The sequence below is a fragment of the Abrus precatorius genome, unplaced genomic scaffold (assembly GCF_003935025.1).
Source record: "Abrus precatorius isolate BTA unplaced genomic scaffold, Abrus_2018 Scaffold5, whole genome shotgun sequence".
NCBI classification, from domain to species: Eukaryota; Viridiplantae; Streptophyta; class Magnoliopsida; order Fabales; family Fabaceae; genus Abrus; species Abrus precatorius.
In genome coordinates, this window is record NW_020874395.1 from 20,746,781 (window position 1) to 20,759,189 (window position 12,409).

The 12,409-nt window shown below is 36.2% G+C and overlaps 1 protein-coding gene across 1 annotated transcript; it reads left to right on the top strand.

The window, feature by feature from the left end:
- Positions 1–2,246: 2,246 nt before the first annotated feature.
- On the top strand, positions 2,247–11,998 carry LOC113867588 (long chain base biosynthesis protein 2a). Its single transcript, XM_027502981.1, has 12 exons — positions 2,247–2,577; positions 2,693–2,758; positions 3,006–3,094; positions 3,229–3,374; positions 3,770–3,894; positions 3,975–4,068; positions 4,828–4,991; positions 5,457–5,618; positions 10,167–10,293; positions 10,409–10,575; positions 10,676–10,783; positions 11,275–11,998. The coding sequence occupies exons 1-12, from the start codon at positions 2,452–2,454 to the stop codon at positions 11,368–11,370; spliced, it is 1,470 nt and encodes a 489-aa protein (XP_027358782.1). The 5' UTR covers positions 2,247–2,451; the 3' UTR covers positions 11,371–11,998.
- The last annotated feature ends 411 nt before the right edge of the window (positions 11,999–12,409 follow it).

The window sequence follows — 12,409 nt, forward strand, 5'->3', positions numbered from 1 at the left end:
TTAAATACCTTAGAGGCACAAAGAGATTCAAAATACAAGGCTGGACGTGCTCCTTTAAAATGGTACTTCATTTTCCTCCCATGCAGTTTATATTCATCCACCGAAACTTTGTCTTTGGTGGTAGAAGAAAGGAAAAATTTAATTTGTAGATGAAACCAAGCACATACACGCATAACTACCATCGAGATCTGAAACAATACATACATATATATATATATATATATATATGTGTGTGTGTGTGTATAAGACATTTGGAAAGGACTTCGCGCAGGGTCAATGTATTAAAATTTCGACGTGAATGGTTCTAACCACGTTAAGACCTAGATAAGTATCAAGGAGAAACAATTAGAGTAAGAAAAGAAAATCTTTAAATATGGTTGCACATATATACGTATATGAGAAAGGAGTAAAATCTTGAGATGTTACACATGTAACCTTGAAGAGCCATACACAAGGGGAAACAATACATAAGCATAAATAAAATGTGAAATTTTCTTCCTTCCTGAGGTGTGCACAGAATATTCTCACGTCATTGTATAGAACCTAACTAATTTAAGAGAACAAAAATTTCCTATTGTATTCTAAGAAGAAACAAGGATCGCAAACAAAAGAAAAAAAATGAAATGATAAATAAATAACACAACCCGCAGCAAAAACTAAATCTGGGCAAAAGAACAAAAAGGAAGAGAGACATTAATTAAAAGTAGGTGATTTGCAAAAGTTGGTTGAATTTGAGGATGTTACAGATACACTAGGAGTGTGGAAGACAGAGTCAATTTTAAGAAAACAGGGGAAAATATAGGGTGGTGAATGCTTTCTTTTTAAATTGCACACAAAATATTGAGAATGGAAGTATCATAGGCGTTACACTAATTTCTTGACCTATACTTTTAACCATACTTTTGCTGAAAAGGGACAGGTCGGCACACAAGTATCTATGTTACTGTGGCTAACTAGTAACTATCTATACTATGAAGACTTCAAGGGATCCAAGGAGTAATGGATGTGTAAACACCTATTTTTGTCTGGGTCGCAGATTTTATTAAATAATAAATAAGGAATTTCATAAAATAAAAAAGGGATAATTAAAAAGACATATAATCAATAAAAATCACAAAAATGTTCTACAAATAATAATAATTGTTTCTATTTTTAATTTTAATTAATTTAAAAATATATAAAATAAAATCAAAATAATTAAGGGATAAAAAATATGCTTAATTTTCTTTTATTAAATACTAATCATATTATAAATAGTGACTAAGACCTCTTTTGTGATTAATGTGATTTATAGTACCTTAGTTAAGAACTTCTATGTAAGATGTTTTTGAAGTAAGTGGTTATTTTGATTGTATTTTTAGACTATGATGGTGTCACTCTCTTAATATATTTGGTATCTTATGTTCTTGTTTATGTTGATGTATTTATTTTATTTTCAGCAGTTGGATCTACTAGATATTTGAAGCATGAAACCTTGTACATTTTTATAGTTCAACACTGTGTTAATGTAAAAAGGGATGTTTTTTACATTTTAATTAGATGATAAAATTATTCGTACACATTTTGTTTAAAAATGATGACTATTACACAAATACATGAAATAATGCGAATGATATGTTTATATAAATTAAATCATATAAGTGGAATTTTATTTGAGATGTTAGTTTTATTAATTATAAGGAAATTCACCTCAAATTATACGGACATGATATTATGTTATTATTAAGTAATTAGGTTATATATTTTAACTTTCTTGCTAAGACGAAATATATTTTACGCCGCGTATATATGTTATTGATTCTATTTCAGATCCAAGGCGGTAAGTGTCTCGTAACCCATAACATTCATAATAGATATACTAATAATTTTATTATTTCTACAATTTCATCCACATATGATAACCTCGTGTAATAAAAAAAAAACTATTTTCACCGAATGATACATGCGTTACCTAAAAAATAGTCTGTTATTTTGGAAAAAGCAAATGTTGATGTCAAATCTACACATTTTGGGGGTTCAAAATCGAGTAGTCCTAATAATGTTTCTTTAAAAAAATTCAAATAAAAACTTTGTGACAGAAGTTGGAATCAACGTGTCAAAATAAACCAATATAAGAAAACCTTGTAGAATTGTATTATTCGTCTATAGCGAGGGAACCCTGGTTTAGGAGCCAGCCAGCGTGGACCTTTCTTTCTATCATTGTACGTCCCTCTTCATTCATTCGTTCCATCAACCGTGTTTTCATTACAACAACACGTTCATTCCCTTTCCATTTTCAAAAACACCGCTTCTCTCTCTCTCTCTCTCTCGCCTCGCTCTCTCTCTTTGGCTCTCTTTCTCTCCGTCGGGTCCGGGAGACTCGGGTTCGGATCTCTGATCGCTGCCACAACCCGAACCAAACTCAGAATCCAGATCCTCCTCTCGCCCCCGTTCCATTGAAATCACAAGAAGATGATAGCGATTCCGTATTTGACTGCATTAACCACTTACTTCAGCTACGGCTTGCTCTTCGCCTTTGGCCAATTCAGAGATTTCTTCCGGAAAATCTTCGACTGGTGCAGCTCCAACAATCTTCAGGTTCCTCCCCCGTTCCGGTTATCTTCCATTTTTCATTCTGTTTTCTTTGTACATATAATAATATAATATATTATAGTAATAATAACCGCGCTTGTTTGTTTCTCGTTACCAACAGGGTTACGCACCGATCTGCTTAGGGCTCGAAGATTTTTATATTCGTCGTTTATACCTTCGCATTCAGGTTTTTATTTTACTTTTCGCGTCCTTAGTAGAAAGGGGAAAAAAATCGAACGTTCTTTGGTTTTTTAATCTTCCAATGTTGGATGTCTTGAATTTGAATTTTGTAAGGTTTGCGTGTCGTTGTTTTTCTTTTTTATGTGAAGAATCAGTTGCAATATAATATAAATTAGCAATGCAGGTATGTGGTTATGGATTTTTCGGTATTTCTTTTAAGTGGGTGTTCTTACTTTTTTTTCTTTCTTTCGCAGGACTGTTTTGGGAGACCAATTGCAAGTGCTCCTGATGCATGGTTTGATGTAGTGGAACGCTACTCGAATGATAATAACAAGACACTAAAGTATAACCCTCTATTTAATTTTCAGGCCTATGACTAACTATGTTTTCTGAAATATCATTTTTTTTTTAATCTTAAGAGCTTTAGATCAGAAATTTATGTGACGCCTATTTTCCCGACCGTTTTGCCTAATGCAGACGAACTGATAAAATAAGTAGATGCCTTAACTTGGGATCATACAACTACCTCGGTTTTGCTGCGGCGGATGAATACTGCACACCTCGAGTAGTTGATACCTTGAAGAAGTATTCTCCAAGCACTTGCAGTGCCCGGGTGGACGGGGGTTGGTATTTTTTATAAAAAATAATTATTAATATTTTTTTCTAATTATGAGAAACAGACAATCATTTTTAGATGCAATATTTGTTAATTTTTTTTTAGAAAAATCTTAACCTCTTAGAGCTGAGTTTAAGTAACTAATGATAGTAAAATTTTATTAAAAAAGCATTTATCACACTTTTATATCTCTAATTTAATAAACGTGTACTTTTTTTTCAATTAAAAAAAAACTAATTTTAGGTATTTAAACAATTAAACTCAATTTTAAGAGTTGAGGTTTTAGCAAAAGTATTCTTAGTTCTTATAAAAAGGACTGGAGGGGGTATTCTTTAGCCATTTAAACAAGGTTTTGTTTGTTGTTGTTTACATCTATCTTATAAGGTTTCCTCAAATGTGTAGGGACGACTGCGCTTCACAATGAATTGGAGGAGTGTGTAGCAAACTTTGTTGGGAAGCCAGCTGCTTTAGTTTTTGGTATGGGATATGTGACAAACTCAGCTATTCTTCCAGTCTTGATGGGGAAGGTTTGTGAAATTTAGTAATTTTTCCTTATTGAAATGCTAATGTTTGCATTATTATTCATTGGTATAACTTTCTTTTACAGGGAAGTTTGATTATTAGTGATTCATTGAACCACAACTCAATTGTTAATGGTGCACGAGGATCCGGAGCAACTATTCGTGTTTTTCAACATAATGGTGAGCATATTTCTTTGCAGTATACTAAAATAAGTTTTGAGTTAGTCATTGAGTAGCCAGCTCTGCAGTTACCTTGCATACTGTTATGGAAAGAGAGGTCTTCATTTTAATTCATGGGTTGGGAGATTATCTTCAAACTAAATATGTATGATAGTTAATTTCATATGGTGACTTCATTACTAATGACTGAATTAAACAAAAAGAATGTGTACTTGAGCTAAATTTTGATTAGTTATGTTTCTATGTATTTTGAATGTTTGGTATGTTAGTTGTACTCGGATACTTGCTGAATTACATTTTTTCAATTTGTTTCTGTTTTATGTTCTTACCTAGTGGAATAAGGTTTAGTTGTTGTTGTTTTCGTCATCTCTGTTTGTGTTATGTGAAGTTGCTGACAGAGGTCACAGCATTATGTTAGTTAAACCTCCCATTAATAGTTAGTTATGATATCTTAGTTAGGAACCCCCATTAGTATATAGTTACAATATATTAGTTAGTTAGCCTGAATTAGTTAGTAGTTGGACAGGTTGAGATTGTAGAGGAAATAAGGCATATATATTTATAAATAAGAGGGAGGCAGAGAGAGAGATGAGCTTGTCAATTGTGAGAGAGTTAGGGCCTTTGGCTTGGGAGGAGCAGTCCCTCTAAGAACTGCAGTGTTCTATCCTTGTAATTGTGGTCATACCTAATTCTTTTTAAGAAGATACCCAGTTTCTATCACATTGTTTATTTACTTCTTGTCTTCTTGCCTTCTTGCAGTGCCATCTCATCTAGAAGAAGTGTTAAGAGAACAAATTGCTGAGGGACAGCCAAGGACACATAGGCCCTGGAAGAAGATAATGGTTATTGTGGAGGGGATATACAGCATGGAAGGAGAGCTTTGCAAACTTCCAGAGATCATAGCTATATGCAAAAAATATAAGGTTGGTTATTATTCTAGTGCTGATGTAATGTACAGACTGAAATTCTTTTATTTATTTATACCTGTTTCTTATGGGGTATTTTTCACATGTCCAGGAAGACTTTTGTTCCATTTAAATTAAATTTAAGCTATTGACTCAAATGTGCGATATAAAAAAAATAAGATCTTATCCTATTTGTTCCCCTCTAAAAGCTTTTTCTTTTTCACTTTGTTGGAATAATTTTGGATATTCTCATAGGACAGCTTTTCATGATGCTATTCTTTGTTTGAGGGTAAAAGAGGATAAAATAAGATCCTACTAGTTCAGAGAAGGGGCAACGGTACATGAGGTTGGAGTTTTTCCTTCATTTAAAACTCCTTCCTTCTCAACTATTAAGGGGGATTTGGGATAGACTTTATATAAAGTTTTACTTTCCATTTTTCTTTGTTTTATTGTTACTTTCTGCATTCTTCAATTGCTTTATAGGCATATACATATTTGGATGAAGCACACAGCATTGGAGCTGTGGGAAAGACAGGAAGAGGTGTTTGTGAGCTCCTGGGTGTGGATACTGCCGATGTTGACATTATGATGGGAACATTCACCAAATCTTTTGGTTCATGCGGAGGTTACATTGGGGGATCAAAGGTATGTTTCTTCAAATATACTCCAAATTTAGTGATTAAATTGATGCAGCGAGTTGCAAAAATCTGTCAGAATAGGAGGTCAAATGGAGAACTGGACATGGTACTTTAATTATTGATGATGTCGAATGATGTTACCAGGGTTAGAGTAGATGACAAGGGCACGAGAGGTAAAACAATTATGGGAGAGAACAACTACATCGAGCTTAGGATAGAAGAATCATCCATTAAATATTATTTATTTTTACATGAATAAATATAAATATTTATTTGATATATGTTTCTGCCTGGCCAATGCCTGTATCTTAATTTCTACAAATATTAATGCATTTGCATACTGTATCAAACTACATGGATATTTGTAACAGTACCTGTGCAACATATCCTTACAAATGGAACATATGGTCTGATACTAGAAAGGAAAACGTAACAGAAATACACCTTCCAGTGAATATCTTGAGTCTTGAGCCCAGAGATTGCTCTGTTCTATTCACTCAATTTTTTGTCTTGTCTTCTCTCCTCTGCCTAGATTGCAAGCTGTCCTGTTTTCTCCTTACTATAACTGCCCACTCTCTAGGCATGTCATCTTCTGATAGGTTCTTGGGCCCAATTTGGTTAAGAAAGGGCCTGATAAGAGGTTGAACACTTGAACTGTATATAACAAATGGGAGGGAAAGAGTTTTTTAGAGGAGGGAGAAAATAGACCTCAAAATTTGTTATATAGAGGTTTTAGGGAGAATGGGGGCAGGCAGATTCTAAATGAATTTTTGGTTGCATAGCTGGGTGGCCATAAATGCTTTCATTGGCTGGGGGCATGTACTCTTCTTTTCTCTAATTCCCTTACTATCCTCATTAATAATACACTCCTTGTTAGAAAGATAGTTCTTATCGATTGGTGCCTTCGTTAAGAGATTGTCAAAGGAGAGACTAGTGTACGCATACTCACATGGCTTCATAATGAATTGATGCTCACTTTGTGAATCTTGAGTCGGTTCTCAAAAGCCAGGAGGATTTGATGAGAAATCATAAATGCTGAAGGAACACTCAGTCCAGCTGAGTTCCTTGCTGAATAGTGTCAGGGACCTTGCCCAGTTCCTTGCAGCTGTGCACTCTGAAGTCTGAGAGGGATCCCAGTGCTAACAGCAGCCCACAAACTCATTTCTGAGCTAATCAAAAGGTAATAATAGCAGCATGAAGGCAATTTTGACGCGGTTGAACAGGAGTGTAGACTCCATTCTCATCACAGGAATATTGTCTCAATGCTAAATGCGTTGAACTACCTCTGTTTTTTGGTGATGACTCTATCAGATGGGTATCTTGTGCAGAGGCATACTTCGCCATGCAAGAGACAGCCCTGGATATGTGAGTACAACTCACCCAGATTTGTATGGAGGGGATGACTTTGGCACTGGTTCAAACTTCAAAGTGATGAAGGAGGAGAATCCAAATTTAGACCAGAAGATCCTTAAGCATGCACTATTCGTTATGGGGACTGCTATTTGGAAAATCCCTTCTCTCAATTGAAGGTGCTTACTCAAGAAGGAATGGTTGACAAGTTTGTCGAACAGTTTGAGATGTTAGCTGTCCAAATCCCAACTATGCTAGATGATCAGTACATGGGATTCTTCTTGGGAGGATTAAAGAGATCATGTCAGAAGTACTTGCCCTGCAATCACTCAATTGATATGCAATGATTTCGCCTACTAATTATGTGGCAAGAGGAATGAGGAGCTAGGCAGTCCCTAATTCTAAGACAGTTCAGTCCACTAAATCCCAAATGAAGGAACAGACGTGGAACCTCAACCTGGAATTATGCGATATCTATCTTATCATGAGCTAATGGAAAGGAAAAAGGAATTATATTTTAAGTGTGGAAGGCAATACAACCCTACTCATCGTGGTCCTGAATCCTGCTCATTATTTAAAATTGCTGATTTAGGAGGGGAAAAAGAAAGGATCCATAGGTTCCTTATCAGCAATAGAAGGTAAAGCGGATTAAGAAGAGGAGGAAATGGTGTGCAATATTAGTGTATGAGAGGAGCGTCCAATGGATATGGCCTCTCTGAGGACAGTGAAGGTAGGAGGATGTATAGGAGGGCATCCAGTCCTTTAACTCATTGATAGTGGAGCTAGCCATGACTTCATTACCACTAATTTAGTGGCTCTTTTAACACTGCCTGTTAGGACCCAATTGCAAGGTATGGGACTCGAGTCCCACATTAGAAGTATGTGATTCTAATGTGGGCCTTGGGCTCTCCCACTACAATAGCTAGCCTTTATGGTGTCATTCTCCCAAGGTTCTTATCACTGCCCATCAATAAAAATGAGCAATTTGAAATTACCATAGGACCATAGGTAATGGTATCATGTGCTCTTCCCAAGGGAGATGTTGAAATTTGGAGTTTCAAGTTGGAGAAACAAAATTATAAGTGAATGCTTGTGTTCTGAATTGGTAGGTTGTGATCTTATCTTGAGAATGGAGTGGTTGGAAGCTTTGGGAGAAACCAAGATTAATGGGTCAAGGTAAACTGACAGGTGTTGAAACGTAGATTTTATAGAAAAGGAATTGTAGAAAGAGATTATTAATATTGCAGAAACTAGAAGATGAACAATCTCAATTCTCAACAGACTAACAGTGATGTCCCTAAGAGCAAAGCTCTTAACAGAGAGATACTCTCCCTCCCACTATGGCAATGACCATTCTCTCAAAACTTCCCAATACCTCCCACTGTGTGATACATGCACAATATATAACCAATTCACACTTCACACGCCCCTGGGTTACCAACTCTCTACTCTTGACGTGTGATTTCTCATATCACCCTCTTTGGGCTTTCTCTTGTGAATATTTCATATCTTGGACCCATGTGACAATTGATCAATTGGTTTGAGGCTTGGGTTACTATCAAAAACCAAGGGCTTCACTCAAAATGGTTGTAATGTTACTCTAAGAGGTAGTAAGATTGGTTACCAGCATGGTTAAATGCCTCACAAGCTGTTGGACAATGTTGCAATGAAGTTGTTAGGATCCAATTGTAAGGTATGGGACTTGAGTTGCACATTGGAAGTATGATATTCTCATGTGGAGTTCATAAGGCTTTGGGATCTCCAAATACAAAAGCTAGCTTTTGTGGTGTGGTTCTCCCAAGGTTCTTCTTATCAATTGGTATCAGAGTCTTTTACCATGTCTCCCAGCTGAATGAGTGGCCCAGATGGTAAAACCATTGCAGTGTTCCCCTGGGACTAGTTAAAGGGGTAGTGCACAATCAGCCCGTATGAGCACTGAGGCTGCGGAGCATGGTGAGATGTTAGGATCCAATTGCAAAGTATGGAACTTGAGTCCCACATTGGAAGTATGGATTCTAATGTGGGGCTTATAAGGTTTTGGGCTCTCCAAATACAATAGCTAGCTTTTGTGCTGTGGTTCTCCCAAGGTTCTTATCAGAAGTCTACCAATTGGTTTAGGTTGCTCATGCAATAAAAAGAGGATTAGAGGGCCAACAATTAGCAGAATTGCAGCAGATTTTGTAATGTTGAGGATAAGTGCCACCAATTATCCTAACACTTTGTCCTACAGGACAGTGCTGCTACTTACAATCCTTTCGCCCCACCTCTTTCAAGGATTCTTGTTAAAGGAGCCATAACAGTCCAAATGTGAAATGTCAATGTTAGGATCCAATCCCCAAGGTATGGGACTTGCGTCCAACATTGGAAGTATGAGATTCTAATTCTGGGGTTTATAAGGCCTTGGGCTCTACACCTACAACGGTTAACTTTTGAGGTGTGGTTCTCCTGAGGTTCTTATCTGTGAACTTGGATGGTTCTTGCTTAATTGCCATTGGAGTTTATTTTCCTAATTAAGGCCTCACAGTGTTGATCTCTTTGACTGATAAATGGATCCTTTTGTGGCATTCTGTGGTTGCCAATACAACAACTAAGGGAGAAGCAAGCAATATTGGACGCTAATTTTTTTTTTCTGCCCTGAGGACAAGGTGACCTTTCTCATGGTGGGTATTGATAGGTTCTTGGGCACTGTTTGGTAAAAGAAAGGGCTTGATAAGAGGTTAAACTGCATATATGAGAGGGAAGAGAGTTTGTTAGAGGAGAGAGAAAACATACATTAGAATTTGTTATATGGGTAAGTTTAATGGGCCAGGCATATTCTAAATCAATTTTTGGCTGTATAGCTTGGGGCCATAGGAGCTTTCCTTGGCTGGGGTCATTTGCTCTTCTTTTCTGTAATTCCCATACTATTCTCATTAATAATACACTCTTGCTAGAAAGATAATTCTTATCATCTTCCTTTGGGTATAATTCTCTTGTTGCCCCTTCTATATCATGTTTCTTAAATCTGCAGACTGCACTTGCTAGGTTTTCCTTTCTTAACCAAAATATTAATTGGAGGCTTATCAGTTTCATACAGCTGAAGTCACATTATATTGCTGTATTTGTGTTTTGTATTGGTCTCTACAAGTTAGCATTGTGCAAATTCTGTATCTCACTATTAATTTGTGCTCTGTATCTTATGCTGAACTTTTTAATCTACTGTCAGGAGCTTATCCAATACTTGAAGTACACTTGCCCTGCTCATCTTTATGCAACTTCTATTTCACCACCAGCAGCACAACAGATAATATCATCCATAAAAGTTATTCTTGGCGAGGATGGTTCCAATAGAGGTCTGGCTTTGCATTTGTGTTGTTTGTTGGCCATTTATTTTCATAAACCCAAAATGGCTTTCATCTACTTTGTTTACTTTGAGTTGATGACTTGATGTAAGTTGATTTGATATAGGTGCCCAGAAACTTGCACAAATTCGAGAGAATAGCAACTTTTTCAGGTCGGAACTGCAAAAGATGGGATTTGAGGTTCTTGGGGACAATGATTCTCCAGTAATGCCAATCATGCTTTACAATCCAGCCAAAATCCCTGCCTTCTCAAGGGAGTGCCTCAGGCAGAATGTGAGAGCTTTGACATCCAAATATATATGCTCCGTATTGAGTCCCTACATTGTGGATATGAATAAATTTGATAATTAATGTTTATGACTTTTGAATTCAGATTGCTGTTGTGACAGTGGCATTTCCTGCAACCCCATTGCTACTGGCTAGAGCACGCATATGCATTTCTGCTTCTCATTCAAAGGAAGACCTTATCAAAGCCTTGCAGGTGTGAATTTTGAATTTCATTCAATGTTTATTTTTTTCAATAGTACACAAGTGATTGTTAATGTGTCAATTTTGAGGGCAAGCCATGGCACAACAATGAGATTGTTGCCTTGTGACCTGAAGGTCATGGGTTTAGATCTTGGAATTAGCCTCTCTGGTTGTGGAAGTTGCACACGTATATCCTTCCAAGATTTCACTAGGTGGGAGCCTCTTGCACTAGGTTACCCTATTTACAGTGTGTGAATTGTGTGGAAAGGTAGCTGATAAGATTTGTTGCAACAATATTGCAGTGTTTTCCATTGTAAAGAAAATGGATGTTTTCTATCTACCAGCAGGAGAACATACATTTCCCTTTTCTCTCCCCTGCTTGTGTCAGATTCAAGGGTCATTATATATGTCATGTCTTTGTTTCAATATGCTTCTTGTGAGATTTTTTTTAAATTTGATTCTTCTGTTATATGTTGTGTTGTAATTTTCTGTGGTTGTTCTTAGGTTATTAGCAGAGTAGGGGATCTAGTTGGCATAAAATACTTCCCAGCTGAACCAACAAAGCAGCATCAAGGGGGTAAAACTGTGAAGTTTGATTGAGGGAAGTTCTCCCATTAGCAGAAAGAGGAACAAAGACTAATGAAAATAGAGCTGTAGTGATAAGAAGGCATTTTGTTTCAATGGGGAATTGGTTTCAAATTAACTGGCATGTTCTACTGTGAATGAATTCATTTCTATTCATTGCCATCTTTGAAAGGGTGGACTTAGACGTGAACAGCAGATCCATACAATCTTTGTTCTCAGATACTACAAGAAAATGTCTCATGGAGGGGAGTCTATTCTTATTTTGCCCAGTCATTATTAGGTAATATGTATAGTTACGGTTTGATTATTCATTTGAAACTGAGTTTTGTTTTGATTTCTTTTTTGTTCCACAAAATGAGTTTTGTTTGAAATTTTAATCAAGTTGTAAAATTGAAGTTGATATATTGGGTTGTAAGTTCGAAAAAATGAGCAGTGCCTTGGAAAGTGTATAGGCCGGTTTAGCAATGTTTTTGACCATCAAACCAGTGGTTGCCTGCTTGATTTTTCTTATGGACAGGTTCTTAAAACCTGACGGTTTAACATCCAATTTTCTGATTCACATCTTGTTCATGATATTTCCTTTTGCCAAATTGATGGAAAATATGATCCGATGAGTCTGGCTACAGTGCTGATTCTTTATTGTTTACATCCATTCAACTGGTTGATTCTCAGTGACTGCAAACATAAAGTTTTGCTTCAAATTCCAAGAGTATGGATTAAGTTATTTCGTGTTTGCAAAAGCCTCTCACTAAATGTGAACATTTTAATCTTTCCAATCAAATCATGAAAGGGTTAAAATGACTCATTTATAATTTTGAGGGATTATTTGGTGGGTAAGTCGGATAAACTAGGCCATACACGCAAAATTTGGTGACTCGTGAAAATCAACAATGATCGAGCCTCATCAAAGTCTCATTGGCCCTAGTCAAAGATCTTAGAAAAGTATCTAGTTGGTAGAGGAAACTATCGTTGTATGAAGCGTGTACACAATATATAAAAATCTATATATATATATATGGGTAAAATTTTTATTCTAGTTTAAATTTAAAAAATT

Bases quoted from the DNA above. Each gene is read 5' to 3' on its own strand.
- LOC113867588 (XM_027502981.1), top strand. From the start codon at position 2,452: ATGATAGCGATTCCGTATTTGACTGCATTAACCACTTACTTCAGCTAC. The intron at 3,895-3,974 runs GTTTGTGAAATT...TTTCTTTTACAG, and splicing joins TTCCAGTCTTGATGGGGAAG to GGAAGTTTGATTATTAGTGA. The intron at 4,069-4,827 runs GTGAGCATATTT...GCCTTCTTGCAG, and splicing joins TCGTGTTTTTCAACATAATG to TGCCATCTCATCTAGAAGAA.